Source organism: Salmo salar, chromosome ssa04 (genome assembly GCF_905237065.1).
Source record: "Salmo salar chromosome ssa04, Ssal_v3.1, whole genome shotgun sequence".
Classification (NCBI taxonomy): Eukaryota; Metazoa; Chordata; class Actinopteri; order Salmoniformes; family Salmonidae; genus Salmo; species Salmo salar.
This window is the reverse complement of record NC_059445.1, coordinates 21,716,710-21,736,447: the sequence shown is the minus strand read 5'-3', so window position 1 is coordinate 21,736,447 and position 19,738 is coordinate 21,716,710. Positions and strand designations below refer to the sequence as shown.

At 44.3% G+C, this 19,738-nt stretch overlaps 1 protein-coding gene across 2 annotated transcripts in view; it reads left to right on the top strand.

Moving 5' to 3' along the window:
- Nucleotides 1-709: 709 nt before the first annotated feature.
- LOC106602527 (palmitoyltransferase ZDHHC5-A) overlaps nt 710-19,738 on the top strand; it is a 43,677-nt gene continuing 24,648 nt past the window's right edge. Inside the window, exons 1-2 of one of the 2 annotated variants that reach the window (XM_045716651.1) lie at nt 710-1,118; nt 15,054-17,825. In XM_045716651.1, the coding sequence (XP_045572607.1) occupies nt 17,671-17,825 (155 nt within the window). In that variant the 5' untranslated portion in view covers nt 710-1,118; nt 15,054-17,670. The remainder of the gene's footprint in view (nt 1,119-15,053; nt 17,826-19,738) is intronic. The other variant, XR_006769566.1, reaches the window with a different exon arrangement.

Below are 19,738 nucleotides of genomic sequence, written 5' to 3'. Positions count from 1 at the left end.
CCTTACTGCTATTATAAACTAGTTACCAACGTAATTAGAGCAGTAAAAATACATGTTTTGTCATACCCACGGTATAGGGTCTAGCAATAAGGCACCTCGGAGGTTTGTGGTATATGGCCAATAAACCACAGCTAATGGCTGTGTCCAGGCACTCTGCGATGCGTCGTGCTTAAGGACAGCCCTTAGCTGTGGTATATTGGCCTTATACCACCAGTGTCTGGATACAGCCCTTAACCGTGGCCAATATGCCACAAGTGCCTGGACACAGCCCTTAGCCGTGGTACATTGGCAATATACCACAAACACCTGAGGTACCTTATTGCTGTTATAAACTGGTTACCAACGTAATTAGAGCAGTAAAAATACATGTTTTGTCATGCCCATAGTATACGGTCAGTTATAAACTGGGTGGTTCGAGCCCTCAATGCTGATTGGCACATAGCCGTGGTATATCAGACCGTATACCACGGGCATGACAAAACATTTATTTTTACTGCTCTAATTACATTGGTAACCAGTTTAAAATAGCAATAAGGCACCTCGGGGGTTTTATGGTATGGCCAATAAACCACGGCTAAGGGCTGCGTCCAGGCACTCTGCGATGCGTCGTGCATAAGAACAGCCCTAGCTGTAGTATATCGGTCACATACCACATAATGTACACTAGGAACTCCACTTCTTGGTTGACAGATAAACTTTCCAATAGCAAGGAAGGAGGCGGGACTTCAATATCTTCACGGAGAGAGGTTCGTGGACATCTGCGCTTGGTTGGTCCTGAAAATATGTATCGGCTTCGGGCACCTCCGTACAATCTACCTGGTGCAATCGTTCGTGTCTTCGATTAAAAAAACGTCTAGCCGTTATCTAAACACATGCACCGAAGCCATCGACCAGTGATAACGAGCAGCTTTAGATACTTATCTTTTAGGCGTATACTGTACCGTAATGGAGAAGGAAAATGTAGCTATCTAGCCAAATTGCTAACACAGAGGACCCAACACCAAACCTTCGTATGGAGATTAAAACAGATTAGATTGATGATAACCATCAACGGAGGACATTCAACCGTTTTGGGATTTATTCACTCAAGGAGCCGGTGTGAATCCACATAGCTACAGGTAAATGGTTAGCCAGGTTTGTCAAAATGCTGTTGTGAAAATGGAACCGAGCAGCTAACTTAGTATTACTGTAACTAGCTGGCTAAAGGTGGTATCCAACGTTAGCTGGCTATGTAGCTCAAACGCTCAGGTGTTACCACAAAGCTAGCACAGTTTCCAAGCTAACTAGCTAGAAGTTAGCCACCAGAAATGGCTAACCTGCTTGCAAAATATCTACTCCATTCCGTACCACTGAAGCTAGCTACATTTTACGGGGGGGGCTTTAGTTAGTCATAGACTAGTAACGTTAGTCAATTCATAGTTCGTTAATGTTCTCATAACTGACACTCACCTAGCCAGTACTGACAGTAACGTTAATGTCTGTATTATTTTCCGTGCAAAGTTGTTGAATCGGAGTCAACGTCCATACAGCCAACCATGCCTCGCTCGATATGAGTCTAACTAATATTTATTACGCTAACCTCAAACGAGTGTGGTTTAGTGTGTCATCTCGATTCGAGCAAGGCCGGACCGTCAGAACACATCGGGCTGTGCCGCTGCGTCGACCCCAGCTTTGAAGGTATCTTTTCTCAACCTAGACAAGACAGTGAGTTCGGGGATCCGTTTTGAGGCCTATACAGAAGAGTGACAGAGTGGAACCGCAGCGATACACACCCAAAAAATATTACAGGCGGAATGGGGTTTGTCAAAGAGAATGAGAAAGGGTTCAAATCAAATCGCTTTTTTTTCCACTGAACGTGACCGCAAACGAACCTTTTCGATCGGTTGACGATGCTTCGGTATTACAGATTTAGTATAAAGGTAGAATTGTATATAGCCTACCTGCCCATTTTTAGATTATCCAACCATTTGTCAGACTACATGAATGATGTCCACCCCATAATGTTAAATCACATGCTGCACTAAGGCCTATCCCTTGGCAGACCAGACACTAACCTGTAGTTTTGGGTGGGGGTGTTGACTAGCCCTAGCAGTACATGCCTGCATAGCTTGTGTGGTAACACTTGACAGGTGATCCTGTTGAGGACTGAACACATGATTGTCATCTCTGCTTCAGCTATTTAGATGGTGTGTTTCTGCAGGCAGGGTCCACCATGAAACTTGTGAAGTTTGCAGGATAAAGAGTGGATGGTGAATAAAATGCAAATGAGCTGTGAGGTCACAGTAAGATCCTCCCTGTAAGGGAAGGAAAGATCATTCAGAGAGTGAGTATAGAAGGTACATGAATCAAACAAAAGGAGATGATGAGAGGAAGTTATTCAAGAGTATTTGGTTTCCACTAGCAGTCAGATTCCCCATCCACAACATCAAAATTGGCTACACACATGTGTCTTGATTTAAAGTCGGGGTTAGGCATAATGTTAGCAGTGGGGTTAGGTTTAAAATATAATTTGAAGAAGATAAATTGTAGGAATGGGTGGGGTTTATGACTATGGATATAGAAGCTAGTGACTTCCCTACAGCTCTGCTCATGTATCGAACAAAAGGAAATTGGGACACATCTGATGAATATCCATTCTGATGAATGGGGACTGAATGATACACTCTCAGGGAGAGACCTCTCTGCCACCTCATCGATCATGATACGCATGCAGAGTCCATCTGAATGCAAATGTATGCACTACTCCTCAGCTGCCCCCTGGTCCAGGAGAAGTTGTTAGTAGTGGTGATTTTAATGTATTACGGTAACCAGGTTTTCATCCAACCTTTTAATGCGAGTGATGTACATGTTGGATAAAACATGTCACTACAGGCCTGATGGGAACAGGAAATTTGTCGGTAAACTTTCCAAATGCTGACAAAACAAAATCTATTTTTGTGTAGGTAAAATTAGTTATGTACGAAATGGCAGTGGAAATGCCTTTTATGCAGAAATATTCATATATCCATCATATGGAAGTAAATTTGGAGTCACGTGGTGATATTTTGTTTGATCCTCCTGCTAGGACTCGGGAAAGAATGCAGTTTATTAGGTTACAGATGAAATAAGTTATGAATTGCACAGGGTGTTGCACGTGATGAGCTTGATGCTCCTTTCCAAACAAATGTTTTTTGCTTTCTTATTCTGCTGACATGATTGATGCTTCACTGCCGTTGGAAAAATATAAATAATCTCTCTATTTTGTCCATAATAACCTCATCGTGTAGACCAGTGGTTCCCAAACTTTTTGTAGTCCCGTACACCTTCAAACATTCAACCTCCAGCTCTAGCACCAGGGTCAGCGCACTCTCAAATGTTTTTTTTTTGTTGCCATCATTGTAAGCCTGCCACACACACTATACGATACATTTATTAAACATAAGAATGAGTGTGAGGTTTTGTCACAACCCGGCTCGTGGGAAGTGACAAAGAGCTCTTATAGGATCAGGGCACAAATAATAATCAATAATGTTGCTCTTTATTTAACCATCTTACATATAGAACCGTATTTGTTCCTCAAAAATTGTGAATAACTCACCACAGGTTAATGAGAAGGGTGCGCTTGAAAGGATGTACATAACTCTGCAATGTTGGGTTGTACTGGAGAAAGTCTCAGTCTTAAATCATTTTCCACACACAATCTGTGCCTGTATTTAGTTTTCATGCTAGTGAGGGCCGAGAATCCACTCTCACATAGGTACGTGGTTGCAAAGGGAATCAGTCTTAACAGCACGATTTGCCAAGGCAGGAAACTGCGCCCAGCCCAATACAGAAATTTGGCAGTGGCTTCTGATTAAATTACATTTTCACAGAACTGCTTGCCTTGTTGCAATTTCGATGAGGCTCTCTTGTTCAGATATCGGTAAGTGGACTGGAGGCAGGGCATGAAAGGGATAACGAATCCAGTTGTTTGTGTTGTCCATTTCAGGAAAGTACCTGTGTAATTGCGCACCCAGCTCACTCAGGTGCTTCGTTATATCACGTTTGACATTGTCCGTAAGCTTGAGTTCATTTGCACACACAAAATCATACAATGATGGAAAGACCTGTGTGTTGTCCTTGTTAATGCAGACAGAGAAGAGCTCCAACTTCTTAATCATAGCCTCAATTTTGTCCCGCACATTGAATATAGTTGTGGAGAGTCCCTGTAATCCTAGATTCAGATCATTCAGGTGAGGAAAAAACATCACCCAGATAGGCCAGTCTTGTGAGAAACTCGTCATCAGGCAAGCAGTCACACGTGAAAATTCTGGTCAGGAAAGAAAACTTTAAGCTCGTCTCTCAATTCAAAAAAATGTGTCAATACTTTGCCCCTTGATAACAGCGCACTTCTGTATGTTGTAAAAGCGTTACATGGTCGCTGCCCATATGATTGCGTAATGCAGAAAATACACAAGAGTTCAGGGGCCTTGCTTTAACCTCTATGGGCTAGGTGGGACGCTTGCGTCCCACCTACTCAACAGCCAGTGTAATCCCGTGGCGCGTTATTCAAATACCTCAAAAATGCAAAAACATCAATTTTTCAAACATATGACTATTTTACACCATTTTAAAGACAAGACTCTCGTTAATCTAACCACACTGTCCGATTTCAAAAAGGCTTTACAACGAAAGCAAAACATTAGATTATGTCAGCAGAGTACCCAGCCAGAAATAATCAGACACCCATTTTTCAAGCTAGCATATAATGTCACATAAACCCAAACCACAGCTAAATGCAGCACTAACCTTTGATGATCTTCATCAGATGACAACCCTAGGACATTATGTTATACAATACATGCATGTTTTGTTCAATCAAGTTCATATTTATATCAAAAACCAGCTTTTTACATTAGCATGTGACTAGCATGTGACTAGCATTCCCACCGAACACTGCCGGTGAATTTACTAAATTACTCACGATAAACGTAATTATTATAAGAATTAAATATACAGAACTCCTCTATGCACTCGATATGTCCGATTTTAAAATAGCTTTTCGGTGAAAGCACATTTTGCAATATTCTCAGTAGATAGCCCGGCATCACAGGGCTAGCTATTTAGACACCCAGCAAGTTTAGCCTTCACCAAACTCCGATTTACTATTAGAAAAGTTTGATTACCTTTGGTGTTCTTCGTCAGAATGCACTCCCAGGACTGCTACTTCAATAACAAATGTTGGTTTGGTCCCAAATAATCCATTGTTATATCCAAACAGCGGCGTTTTGTTCGTGCGTTCAAGACACTATCCGAAAGGGTAGATAAGGGTGGCGAGCATGGCGCATTTCGTGACAAAAAAATTCGAAATATTCCATTACCGTACTTCGAAGCATGTCAACCGCTGTTTAAAATCAATTTTTATGCAATTTTTCTCGTAAAAAAGCGATACTATTCCGACCGGGAAAGCCTGTATACGTACAAAGAGAGAGAAAATAAATACATCTCGTGCCCTCGTGCACGAGCGTGAGTCTCAGAGTACTCTGACCAGCCACTATCCAAACGCGATAATGTGTTTCAGCCAGAGGCTGCCTCGATATCATTCAGCTTTTTCCCAGGTTCTGAGAGCCTATGGGAGCCGTAGGAAATGTTACGTTACGGCAAAGATCCTCAGTCTTCAATAAAAAGAGCCAAGATGAACAACAACTTGTCAGAGAGGGCGCTTCCTGTTTGGAATCTTCTCAGGTTTTTGCCTGCCATATGAGTTCTGTTATACTCACAGACACCATTCAAACAGTTTTAGAAACTTTAGGGTGTTTTCTATCCAAAGCCAATAATTATATGCATATTCTAGTTACTGGGCAGGAGTAGTAACCAGATTAAATCGGGTACGTTTTTTATCCGGCCGTGTCAATACTGCCCCCTAGCCCTAACAGGTTAACAAAGTTAACCATTATCACTGTAGTGTCCAAAACATCTTTCAAGCTGTCAGGCATTCCCTTGGCAGCAAGAGCCTCTCGGTGGATGCTGCAGTGTACCCAAGTGGCGTCGGGAGCAACTGCTTGCACACGTGTTACCACTCCACTATGTCTCCCTGTCATGGCTTTTGCACCATCAGTACAGATACCAACACATCTTCACCAACAAAGTCCATTTGATGTCACAAAGCTGTCCAGCACTTTAAAAATATCCTCATGTTGTCCTGGTTTTCAGAAGAGGATGTCTTCCTTAATTGACCCCCCCCCATAAACGTAACAGACTTATACCAGGAGCTGTGCCAGGCCTGCCACGTCTGTTGACTCATCCAGCTGTAACACATAATTCACTGGCTTGTATGCAAAGCAGTAATTGTTTCAAAACATCTCCTGCCATGTCACTGATGCGTCGTGAAACAGTGTTATTTGATGAAGGCATGGTCTGTATTGTTTTTTTTAACCTTTTCCCCCAGCATTGTCCCAGCCATATCCGTGGCAGCAGGAAGAATTAAGTCCTCCACAATAGTATGGGGCTTTCCTGTCCTAGCCACTCGGTAGCTCACCATATAAGACGCTTCTAGCCCCTTCTTATTAATGGTATCTGTTGCTTTTATACATGTCTTGCTACTCGAAAGTCGTTTTTATTCTCGCACAAAAAAACTCCCGTGGCTTATTTTTCAAATTGTCATGTTGTCACAAGAGAGTAATGGTTAATGTGATTTGGATGTCAATTGTTTGACTAGGCTACCTGTATTTGACGTTGTGTTGTTATTTTGCGGAATACTTGATGGTTTAATTTTATTTTTGGCAGTGAAACGAGGCTATTCAGGCGAGGGGGGGGACCTCACCCAAATCTATAGCCCCGTTGGAAAATATAAATGGACTATTTAAAAAAAAAAAAAACATTTTCAAACAATGTGTATCACATTTTTATTTGGCGTACCCCCGACGGCATTGCGCGTACCCCAGTTTGGGAATACATGGGCTAGAGCGTACGTGACAAAACCATGAGTAGAGTTGAAAATGTGATTGGAAACCCATTTCACTTGTCCTTTTTTTTTCAGTACATGAGAATTTGACCGCAAAAGTCATTTTTATGTGCACTACGGCTGGTGGGGGAAATTGCGCATATTGTTTTCATGCAGATTTTTGAATATTCACATCGGTTGCCAATTGGATGGAAACCTAGCTAGTAAAGAGAGTAGTCTGTGCCAATGGTCGTGGCCGGCTGGGCGCTACTGCGGCCGATGAGGAAACACTTATGTTCATGAGTGTACTCAACTGCCTTCTTTATTAGGTCTGTGTGGGATACAATACACATTATACACTCATTCTTTCCACCTAACCTCAGTGTTTTGTTTGTCATCGGTCCACTTTTGTGTTAAGGCCCCCTTTCTACAGCATCCGGGTCAGCTGAGGGCAGGCATCTCCATGGAAACCAATTGAAGCCAAGTTCTTTTGGGCAGGGTGGTGATCTCACTCACACCTAAGAAGTGATAGGGGAAGTAATACCTTTCTGAATGTGTTGTCGTAGATGCAGGCTGGTCTCACCGTTAAAAAAAAAAAAAAAAAAAAAACAGCTGACTGGAGACGAGACGGGCCGGGTATTCGTGCGACTGTCCTTTTCCTGCGGTCACATGGACTCTTAACAACGTGATGAATCTTTGTTGCTCCTTGCTGAAACAAGCAAGAGGTGTTGTAGCAAATGTGTACATGTAGAAAGGCGCAGCAGCACACAGCAATATAACCTACACCAGCGCATGCAGTCAGGAGGAGAGGGGAAAATGTGTGTCAAAAAGAATAGACATTTTAATTGTATTATATTATTTGCTGTTGGAACGGTTTTATAGAGACTGCGGTCATTTGGCCGGCCAATTACCATCATGCAAAATTCCATCACAGCCCTACTGCCGATCATAAGCCTATTCTGTTGCAGGAAGGAACTGTAAGGACTTTGGTTTGTCAGTTGTGTAGATGGTTTTAAGCGCCAGATGTAGTGTGAGTGTCGGTGGTGTTTTCTGAATGAATTAATGAATGTACTTTATTGACCCCCATGGAGGGGAGGGGAGGGGGGGGTCATGTAAATGGTAAGGAATGACGGCTGAAAATGTACAGAAGGAGGGAGAGGGAGGGAGTTCAATGCCTTTGAGCAATTGGGGCATGTAGCCCAGAGACAGACGCACAGCCGTTGTGCGCACACACATACGCATGTCCCCTTACTGGGTGACCACACACCGCCGTTGCATCCAGTTACGTTGTTCCCCGCTGAGTGTGATGTACGTGAGCCTATGAGGTAGGCATCAGCTTGTTTTACCCAGCAGCCTACTGAAAAGAAGAGGAAGTGGTGATGATCATTAGCTAATCCTCGTGGAATCTGACCGTGTCAGAATAGGCTCGCTCGCTCTCTCTCGCTCCCCCTCAGCTGTCATCTGTGTCTGTCTTCAGCGCATGGGATAGTCCCTCCCAGGCTCTTTCCCCAATTCGTCTTGCGTCCTCTCTCCTCCTCAAAACGCATTGGCGGAGAAGGCCTGAGGGGAGGGACCTTGGATCTTCTCCCCTCCAATGTGATTTGAGAAAGGTGAGGAAAGACGAATTGGAGGAAAGATTCCCAGATCAAGCAGCTAGTTTGTTGGTCCTCCACAGCTAGGTCTATGGTCCAGAAGTCAAGACTTCTCCTGGACAGTGGAAACCAGAGAGAGAGAGACTAGAGACTTGAACACAGGCCCAGTGAGGATGCTACTTGTAAAATGCATCCTTCCTTCCTTCCTTCCTTCCTTGAAGTGTAAGGATGACAGGTTTAACGCGATTACGGTAGAAAGATGGATAGGTGTACGCCAAGGTGTGTATGTATGTATGAGAAGGTGTCCAAATTTTTGTGACTGGTAGTGTATATATGTATATATATACTACCAGTCACAAAAATTTGGACACCTTCTCATTCAAGGGTTTTTCTTTATTTGTACTATTTTCTACATTGTAGAATAATAGTGAAGACATCAAAACTATTAAATTACACATGGAATCATGTACTAACCCCAAAAAGTGTTCAATAAATCAAAACATATTTGAGATTCTTCAAAGTAGCCACCCTTTGCCTTGATGACAGCTTTGCACACTCTTGGCATTCTCTCAACCAGCTTCATGATGAATGCTTTTCCAACAGTCTTGAAGGACTTTCCACATACTGTATGCTGAGTACTTGTTGGCTGCATTTCCTTCACTCTGCGGTCCAACATCCCAAACTATCTCAATTGTGTTGAGGTCGGGTGATTGTGGAGGCCAGGTCATCTGATGCAGCACCCCATCACTCTCCTTCTTGGTCAAATAGCCCTTGAGGTGTGTTTTGGGTCATTGTCCTGTTGAAAAACAAATGATAGTCCCACTAAGCCCAAACCAGATGGGATGGCGTATCGCTGCAGAATGCTGTGGTAGCCATGCTGGTTAAGTGTGCCTTGAATTCTAAATACATCACAGACAGTGTCACCAGCAAAGCACCATCACACCACCTCCATGATCTCAAATTTGGACTCATCAGACCAAAGGACAGATTTCCACCGGTCTAATGTCCATTGCTCGTGTTTCTTGGCCCAAACAAGTCTCTCCTTCTTATTGGTGTTCTTTAGTAGTGGTTTATTTGCATCAATTCAACCACGAAGACCTGATTTACACAGTCTACTCTGTACAGTTGATGTTGAGATGTGTCTGTTACTTGAACTCTGTGAAGCATTTATTTGGGCTGCAATCTGAGGTGCAGTTAACTCTAATGAACTTATCCTCTGCAGCAGAAGTAACTCTGGGTCTTCCTTTCCTGTTGCGGTCCTCAACCAGTTTCATCATAGGTATTTGCGGAAATTTTCCATATTGACTGACCTTCATGTCTTAAAGTAATACTACCCCTACCTTGTCAACACATGATTGGCTCAAATGCATTAAGTAGGAAGAAATTCCACAAATGAACTTTTTTTAACAAGGCACACCTGTTAATTGAAATGCAATTCAGGTGACTACCTCACGAAGCTGGTTGAGAGGATGCCAAGAGTGTGCAAAGGTGTCATCAAGGCAACGGGTGGCTACTTCGAAGAATTTCACATATCAAATATATTTAGATTTGTTTAACACTTTTTTTGGGTTACTACATGATTCCATATGTGTTATTTCATAGTTTAGATTTTCTTTCACTATTCTACAATGTAAAAAATAAAGAAAAAACCTGGAATGAGAAGGTGTGTCCAAATGTTTGACTGGTACTATATAGTAATCTTAAGTCCATCTGTGGTCACCTTTGAGTATCTAATCATCTCTCAGCACCTGGTACCCACTAGTCGTTATCAGATGATCACATACCTTTAGTCTGTAGAGGGGGAGGGGACGGATAAGTACTGTTGGTCATACGTGAATGGTTCTGATTGCATAGCTCCTCGACAACCCCAAAAATGAGGTGGTCGCAGGGAGGGCGTAGCACTGCGGTGAGTCATTGTGTGTCTGTGCTTCTGTTTCCTCCCCACGGCAGCAAGACATACTCCACTGATTAGGCAATCATCCGCACTCATGTTACACACACACACACACACCGAGAGTGAGTGAATGTGTGTGTGTCCGCCCATTTTGCTCAATATGTGTAATCTCTATCTAGATCTCAGTACTATGATAGCCTAGGCAGAGACACCCTTTTCCTGGCAAGATTCTACTGCTGCAGGCCAACCATCTATTTTGTGTCCCAAATGGCTCCCTACGCAGTGCACTACTTTTGACCAGGGCCCATAGGGCTCTGCTTTTGACCAGGACCCATAGGGTAGTGCACTTTCTAGGGAATAGGATGCCATTTGGGACACAAGTCTATAACAGTATCGTGCTGTGTCCCAATACTCTTACATAGCATCTGTTTCACTCAGATAACCATTGGCCTGAGTGATACATGCCAGTCTTCTCTCTTACATGTAAAGCCAGAAGTGTTCCCGACCATGTGAACTGACTAGGAAAAACACTGGGCCTCATTTTATATGGCTATAACTAGCTAGCACCGTGGGTTTTCCTTGGTCTGGTCGGGGAAAAACTCCTGCTCTGCCTACCTACCTCCATTATGATGAAGGAAAGGAGATGATGATACTAGGAGGTTAATGAATCCGATTGGGACGTAACCCAGAGCAGAGGTCTATATATTTCACACATTCGATTGGAACTTAGCCCAAAGCAGAGGAGAAGTTTATATGTAAGACATACAGTGAGGGGAAAAAAGTATTTGATCCCCTGCTGATTTTGCCCGCTGACAAAGAAATGATCAGTCTATAATTTTAATGGTAGGTTTATTTGAACAGTGAGAGACAGAATAACAACCAAAAAAATACAGAAAAACGCATGTCAAAAATGTTATAAATTGATTTGCATTTTAATGAGGGAAATAAGTATTTGACCCCCCCCTCTCAATCAGAAAGATTTCTGGCTCCCAGGTGTCTTTTATACAGGTAAGGAGCTGAGATTAGGAGCACACTCTTAATAAAGGGAGTGCTCCTAACCGCAGCTTGTCACCTGTATAAAAGACACCTGTCCAAAGAAGCAATCAATCAATCAGATTCCAAACGCTCCACCATGGCCAAGACCAAAGAGCTCTCCAAGGATGTCAGGGACAAGATCGTAGACCTACACAAGGCTGGAATGGGCTACAAGACCATCGCCAAGCAGCTTGATGAGAAGGTAACAACAGTTGGTGCGATTATTCGCAAATGGAAGAAACACAAAAGAACTGTCAATCTCCCTCGGCCTGGGGCTCCATGCAAGATCTCACCTCGTGGAGTTGCAATAATCATGAGAACGGTAAGGAATTAGCCCAGAACTACACGGGAGGATCTTGTCAATGATCTCAAGGCAGCTGGGACCATAGTCACCAAGAAAACAATTGGTAACACACTATGCCGTGAAGGACTGAAATCCTGCAGCGCCTGCAAGGTCCCCCTGCTCAAGAAAGCACATATACATGCCCGTCTGAAGTTTGCCAATGAACATCTGAATGATTCAGAGGACAACTGGGTGAAAGTGTTGTGGTCAGATGAGACCCAAATGGAGCTCTTTGGCATCAACTCAACTCACCGTGTTTGGAGGAGGAGGAATGCTGCCTATGACCCCAAGAACACCATCCCCACCGTCAAACACGGAGGTGGAAACATTATGCTTTGGGGGTGTTTTTCTGCTAAGGGGACAGGACAACTTCACCGCATCAAAGGGACGATGGACGGGGCCATGTACCGTCAAATCTTGGGTGAGAACCTCCTTCCCTCAGCCAGGGCATTGAAAATGGGTCGTGGATGGGTATTCCAGCATGACAATGACCCAAAACACACGGCCAAGGCAGCAAAGGAGTGGCTCAAGAAGAAGCACATTAAGGTCCTGGAGTGGCCTAGCCAGTCTCCAGACCTTAATCCCATAGAAAATCTGTGGAGGGAGCTGAAGGTTTGAGTTGCCAAACGTCAGCCTCGAAACCTTAATGACTTGGAGAAGATCTGCAAAGAGGAGTGGGACAAAATCCCTCCTGAGATGTGTGCAAACCTGGTGGCCAACTACAACAAACGTCTGACCTCTATGATTGCCAACAAGGCTTTTGCCACCAAGTACTAAGTAATGTTATGCAGAGGGGTCAAATACTTATTTCCCTCATTAAAATGCAAATCAATTTATAACATTTTTGACATGCGTTTTTCTGGATTATTTTGTTGTTATTCTGTCTCTCACTGTTCAAATAAACCTACCATTAAAATTATAGACTGATCATTTCTTTGTCAGTGGGCAAATGTACAAAATCAGCAGGGGATCAAATACTCACTGTACCAGCGATTGTTCTATTGTTACTATCCTGTCTTTCCCTCCTTTTCCCCCCTTCCTTATGCTGGAGATGTAGATTCCAGAGGGAGAGAGGGATTAGTCATAGGTGATAGACTCAAAGTCCAAAATGAACATTTTAGGATTAGGCCAAGTTGGTGGATCGGGGTGAGGCCTTGCGACAGACTAGCGTCCTGTCTAGGGGGTGTACTTATACCTCCAAGCTGCCTCTCACTACAGAAACAGGAGACAGGCCTAGGCCCTATCGCTGTTCTGGCTCGGAAGAGGCTTACTTGGCCTGTGTCCCAAATTACACCCTAGTTCCTTTATAGTACACTGCCTTCGACCAGGGCCCGATTGTAAATAGTATGGGCCCAGGTCAAAGGTAGTGCAGTATAAAGCAAACGGGGTCGCCAGTTGGGACGTAGACTTAGAAGAACATGGGAGATCATGTTACAAATCAAATCAAATGTCATTGGTCACATACACGTGTTTAGCAGATGTTAATGCGGGTGTAGCGAAATGCTTGTGTTTCTAGCTCCGACAGTGCAGTAATATCTAACAGGTAATAGCTAACAATTTCACAACATATACCCCAAAATACACAGAAATCTAAGTCAGGAATGGAAGAAGAATATATACATATCTGTCAAAGCGGCATTGGACTAAGATACAGTGGCGTGGTATAGAGTACAGTATGTACATATGAGGTGGGTGATGCAATATTTACAAAAAAATTGAAGGGACTAAGATACCGTAGAATGGTGTGGAGTGCAGTTTATACATGTGAGATGCTAAATCCGGAAATATTACTGAAGTGGCTAGTGATTCCTAATCTCTGTCTATAGGCAGACGCCTCTGATGTGCTACATGTGTATTAGTGTTTGAATGATTCAGGTCACTGGTCTGACTGTCACTGTCACTTCCAGTCTCTGCATAGCTGAGCCTGATACCTACAGGCATGTCCCCTATTAGTCAGCCCGTTTAGAACTACATCGCCCTAATTACAGACCTGGCCGGCGTAAGAGGTGGCACATTGGATAAAAAAGTTTTTAAAAAGCGTTGTGCGTTGGAAATGTTTTTAATGGACTAGTTCAGTTAGTCCCTCCCCTTGTTTGTCTGTTTTTCTTCTGTTTGGTGCCTGATGAATATGACCCTGGGAAGGATGTAACAGAGGGACCGGTGTTGAGTTGACTACTTCAACTGTCGAAGGGGAGATGGGGAGCGCCTAATTGTTTTGAGGAACGGACAATTCAACCCAATACAATTTTAAAGCACTTTTGAGATTGAGGAAAAAGCACTAAGCCACTATAAATGCAAATTCTGTTCACGAATCATAATGATAACTTGCTGACGTTTGCACTCTAAGGACTTAGGAGTGAAATTCACGAGTCTGAATGGAGCTTGATCTCAGGTGCTGCATCTTATCGCTGTCTTCTGGGAAAAGGTAGGCCTTCTGGGAAAAGGTAGGCCTTCTGGGAAAAACTGCAAAATGAGCGTCGTTATTGTGCAAGTTCAGGTTGTACCCTCTGTCCCAAAGAGCGCGCTCTCATTTTGTGCCAACCGTGGTGTCCTTCGCAGGCCCCGACACACGGTCACAGTCACTCACATTCACTCAGTCTCACTTGTACGTTCACGGTTCACGCCCTCTAACATTGGTTTTGTCTGAATGGCACATGTGGCCCTGGTTATAGGGCTCAACTCCCATTTTGAGTTGGCTAATTATGAAAAGCGTCATCTCTCAACACCTTGTCATACACCGTTTGGAGACGAGGGACAGGACACTTTTTTTATTTATCTTTTTTTTGTTCTCACACTCTTTCAGATGAATCCCTGGAGGGCTAACGGGAATATCTGCCAGACCGAATCACACACCTTGTTTTTATGGATTTGTTTTTTAGGAACCAGAATGATTGCTGGACGAGATAACATATATATATTGCCCACAGACACACTCCCGGTTGACGTACTCGTGTGTGTGTGTGTGTGTGTGTGTGCGCGCACACACACACACACACACACAGTGACAACAGCAGATAACTTCCACAGCAGAAGCAAGGTGAACAACCGATGCGTTCTGCTAGACTAGTTGGTGCTCGACATTGAATGCTGTTTGTTTACGATGAAGTCCCATACATAGAGTTGGCTGTGGTTCAAGATGGAGCTAAAGACGTGTGTCTCTCTCCCATGCTTTTCCTCTCTCTCTCTCTCTCTCTCTCTCTCTCTCTCTTTCCCCCCTCTTATTCCCACCCTCCCCTCTCTCTCCCTCTATCCCATCTGTCTCTCTCCTCCTCCTCTCCCTCCCTATAGGAGCTGTATCCCACCAGACATCCAGAGGCCGTGTGCCAGGCGTATCTGACTAAAGAGAGGAGGATCACCAGTGACACCACAGCGGGGGTGGAGAGAGAGACCGTGCCTGTTGGAAAACCTGTTGGATCTAAACACTTTTATTACAGATTATCACACTGCTCTCCTGACTGCCACCCTCCCCCTTTACACACACAGAATCACACACACTCCACTAGAAGTAGCCCTAGGGAGTCACATAAACGTCTCACAGTCACTCAGACACGCCCTCCGAGACCCAGAGTTGCTTCCCAGGGGTCTTAGTGGGAGGGTGTGCCCCCCCCCCTCTCGGTGCACTCCGCTGGGGGACGGAAGTAGAGGAATGGCCCTGGGGGAATGGGAATGGCTGGCTGGCTGCCTCGCTCAGTGAGACGGCGGCTTATGTAACTGACGGCCCTCCTCTCCTTGGCTAGCTAACACAGCTGGGCCTTGGGTGTCTACAGACACTGGGGAGGAGCTCTTCATCAACCTCCTCTAGGGAGATTCAGCTTCTAATCTTCAGGCCCTTCCTCTCTGGGTTCAACTTCACATAGCTTTTTTTTTTTTCTCCTTTTTTTTTTTAAATCCTTTTTTTTGTTTGTTTTTCCTTTAACCATTTTACAGGAGGGTCTTTCAGGGTGTTTTGGATATGTGCCCCCTCACGGACTCCTCCAGGTTACAAGGACACACACAATTTGACCTGTGTACACGTCTTCTTCCACCCACACCTGTAGCAGGTGGGATCGACCTCTGAGACTTCCCGCTTGTCTCCCGTTGGCTCAGGGATGCCCCGACCAGGAAGAACAAAGTCTGAGCGTCCGTCTACGAGCACATTGGCGTTTTGAAGATGCTGTTTGGACTGAAGGGACAGCCATTTTTTATTTAGTGAGGAAACTAGCTGACTTCGAGAGCAACTACAGGACTGCCTGATATTAGCCTCTGCTGATTTTCCGCTCTTGTTTTGATGTTGTTTTGTATTTCCCATCTCATCTGAGGATTGAGCCAACCAGGGAGCAAAATACACAGAGACAAGAATCCCACTTGGACACAATCAAAGACCATTTTGCTCTCCTTTTCTCTCTCTCTCTCTCTCTCTCTCTCTCTCTCACTCTCCCCCCCTTTGATTACCCGTTTACACATTAGACCACCTACAGTGATACCTTTTTATCGAGGCAGAAAATAAACCGCTAAGTTGCGATCTTTTTACGCCTTGACCCGCGTCAAATCAAAAACCTAGCAATCGATCTCTACCTCTCGATCGCTCCCACCCCCTTTTTCAAAACATCTGTGTCAGAGCCAAATTCACACTCAGTCGGTCTGTATCACAGACAGAGTAGCGTACAGACTGAACAGGCTACAGACTGAACCGTACAATCTACAGAGCGAAGCAATCAGTCACCTTCGTCTGGAAGGGGAGAAGGTTATTGGGTCTGAATGTCATTGAACTGAGCCAGAGGTCGTTGAAATATTAAATTATTGATAGAGGCTTTGGTTGAACAGGGAATGTATAGCAGGTCAACCAAAGCGATCTGCCTCGTCCTCTGAACCTAACTGACATTTTGACCCCTCAAAGTTGAGTTTAAAAAAAAAAAAAACCATTTATGAGTCTAAGGACTAGATGAGAGTAAGATTGTAATGAATAAAGAAATGTACGTTTTTAAAACGGCTACACCAAATCACATACGTTATGCTTTACTGAGACATCCTACTTCTTTTCTTTAGAAAAGGGAGGGTCCGAGATCTTTCTAAACCACACCGGAACAATCAAGCCATATCACAGCTTTCTTTTTTTTTTTATTGCACATTTTTTATTTTTGTATCGTACAATCACTAAGCCTTCAATTAAGTTATTTACCTCTCGCACGCGCACATTTCTTGATATTCCTTTTAAAAATGTCAAGATATTTACCCAAATCCACTGTAAGGAACCATTGTTAAAGACTAAAGAGAAACCAAGCAATTTAAAAGTATCAGCCTTGAGCTTGACCCACAATTGAGCAGAACGTGTTGTCGTCGTCCTCCTATATAATCCAGTAGGTCAAGCATAGAGCGGCAACGCCTCAATCTTATGAGAACACGTCTTTTAAATAGTGGCTCTGTTTATCTTTATGTTCCAGTCTATTTTTATGTTGGCCTGTGTGTTGTCCGGAGGACAGCAAAACAAAAGGCCTTCTAGTGGAGTCTCTTTAAGTCTTTAGCTGTCAGAGTCCATCTCAATCAAATCCCTCCCTCTATCTCTGTCTTATCTTACCCCCTCCTCTCAGACAAGGCCAAAGGTCAAGTTGAATATACGTCCCACAACTTTAAGCAAAGGGACAGAGTTATTTTATGAACACGCGGTTTAGGGAGGGCCGATCTACCCTTTCTTTCTCTTCATCTCCCTCTTTCCGGTGAACATGCAGAGACGTGGGTCTTCTCTCGTCCTGGTCCGATTGAGAAGGGGACTCCTCTACCTCCCTCTCTAACCCCATCAATCTCTCTCTCTCTCGCTGTGCCCTTTCTCTTAATCTCTCCCTCCCTCTTTATAATCCATCCCTCCATCCACACACCCCAGACAAATCCTCCCCTCTCCCCTCCCTGAGTAATCCTCTCCCCCTGTGTGATGCCGGGCAGCAGTAAGAGTGGGGGTGCGGGTGGCCTCCCCTCGCCCCCCCACACCGCCTCCCCGTCCCGGCCACTTCGCCCGTCCCGCTATGTGCCCGTGTCGGCGGCGACGGCCTTCCTGGTGGGATCCACCACGCTCTTCTTCTGCTTCACGTGAGTACGACCAAACCACACACTCATACACACGTCATACACAGACGCTCAAACGCACAGCGTGTACACGTCCTACATGAGTCTCATACACACACACACACACACACACACACACACAAATGATTTCTCAAATGATTGCCTTGCCTGGTTCTCCAACTACTTCTCTGATAGAGTTCAATGTGTCAAATCGGATGGCCTGTTGTCCAGGCCTCTGGCAGTCTCTATGGGGGTGCCACAGGGTTCAATTCTTGGGCCAACTCTTTTCTCTGTATACATCAATGATATCGCTCTTGCTGCTGGTGAGTCTCTGATCCACCTCTACGCAGATGATACCATTCTGTATACTTCTGGCCCTTCTTTGGACACTGTGTTAACAACCCTCCAGACGAGCTTCAATGCCATACAACTCATCTTCCGTGGCCTCCAACTGCTCTTAAATACAAGTAAAACTAAATGCATGCTCTTCAACCGATCGCTGCCTGCACCTGCCCGCCTGTCCAGCATCACTACTCTGGACGGTTCTGACTTTGGTATTTGTAGTTGTCCACATATTCTAAGTGTCTGGTCAGACTGTAAACTCTCCTTCCAGACTCACATCAAACATCTCCAATCCAAAGTTAAATCTAGAATTGGCTTCCTATTTCGCAACAAAGCATCCTTCACTCATGCTGCCAAACATACCCTCGTAAAACTGACCATCCTACCAATCCTCGACTTCGGCGATGTCATTTACAAAATAGCCTCCAATACCCAACTCAATAAACTGGATGCAGTCTATCACAGTGCCATCCATTTTGTCACCAAAGCCCCATATACTACCCACCACTGCGACCTGTACGCTCTCGTTGGCTGGCCCTCGCTTCATACTCGTTGCCAAACCCACTGGCTCCAGGTCATCTACAAGACCCTGCTAGGTAAAGTCCCCCCTTATCTCAGCTCACTGGTCACCATAGCAGCACCCACCTGTAGCACGCACTCCAGCAGGTATATCTCTCTGGTCACCCCCAAAGCCAATTCCTCCTTTGACCGTCTCTCCTTCCAGTTCTCTGCTGCCAGTGACTGGAATGAACTACACAAATCTCTGAAACTGGAAACACTTATCTCCCTCACTAGCTTTAAGCACCAGCTGTCAGAGCAGCTCACAGATCACTGCACCTGTACATAGCCCATCTATAATTTTGCCTAAACAACTACCTCTTCCCCTACTGTATTTATTTATTTTGCTCCTTTGCACCCCATTATTTCTATTTCTACTTTGCACTTTCTTCCACTACAAATCTACCATTCCAGTGTTTTACTTGCTATATTGTATTTACTTTGCCACCGTGGCCTTTTTTGCCTTTACCTCCCTTATCTCACCTCATTTGCTCACATTGTATATAGACTTATTTTTCTACTGTATTATTGACTGTATGTTTGTTTTACTCCACGTGTAACTCTGTGTTGCTGTATGTGTCGAACTGCTCTGCTTTATCTTGGCCAAGTCGCAATTGTAAATGAGAACTTGTTCTCAACTTGCCTACCTGGTTAAATAAAGGTGAAATAAAATAAATAAAAAAACAAGACCATCTCCTCAAACACACCCACACCTTTACATAAACACTGCTACCACCACACACACCCTCACTTGGTTTGTTCTCTGCCATTCTAGAAAGACACTCACATGCACATCAGTCCTCACACACCAGTCCCCTACGGCCTGTAGTGTGACAGTTATTGAGTAGTGCACAGTCAGTCAACCCCTGGCAATGGGACAGAGCAGAGCAACGTCAGACGTAAAGACACACACTCCTCTCTCTCTCTCTACTCAACATGCTCCTCAGCTCTCTCTCTCTCTCTCTCTCTCTCTCTCTCTCTCTCTCTCTCTCTATTCAATATGCTCCTCAGCGCGCTCTCTCTCTCTACTCAACATG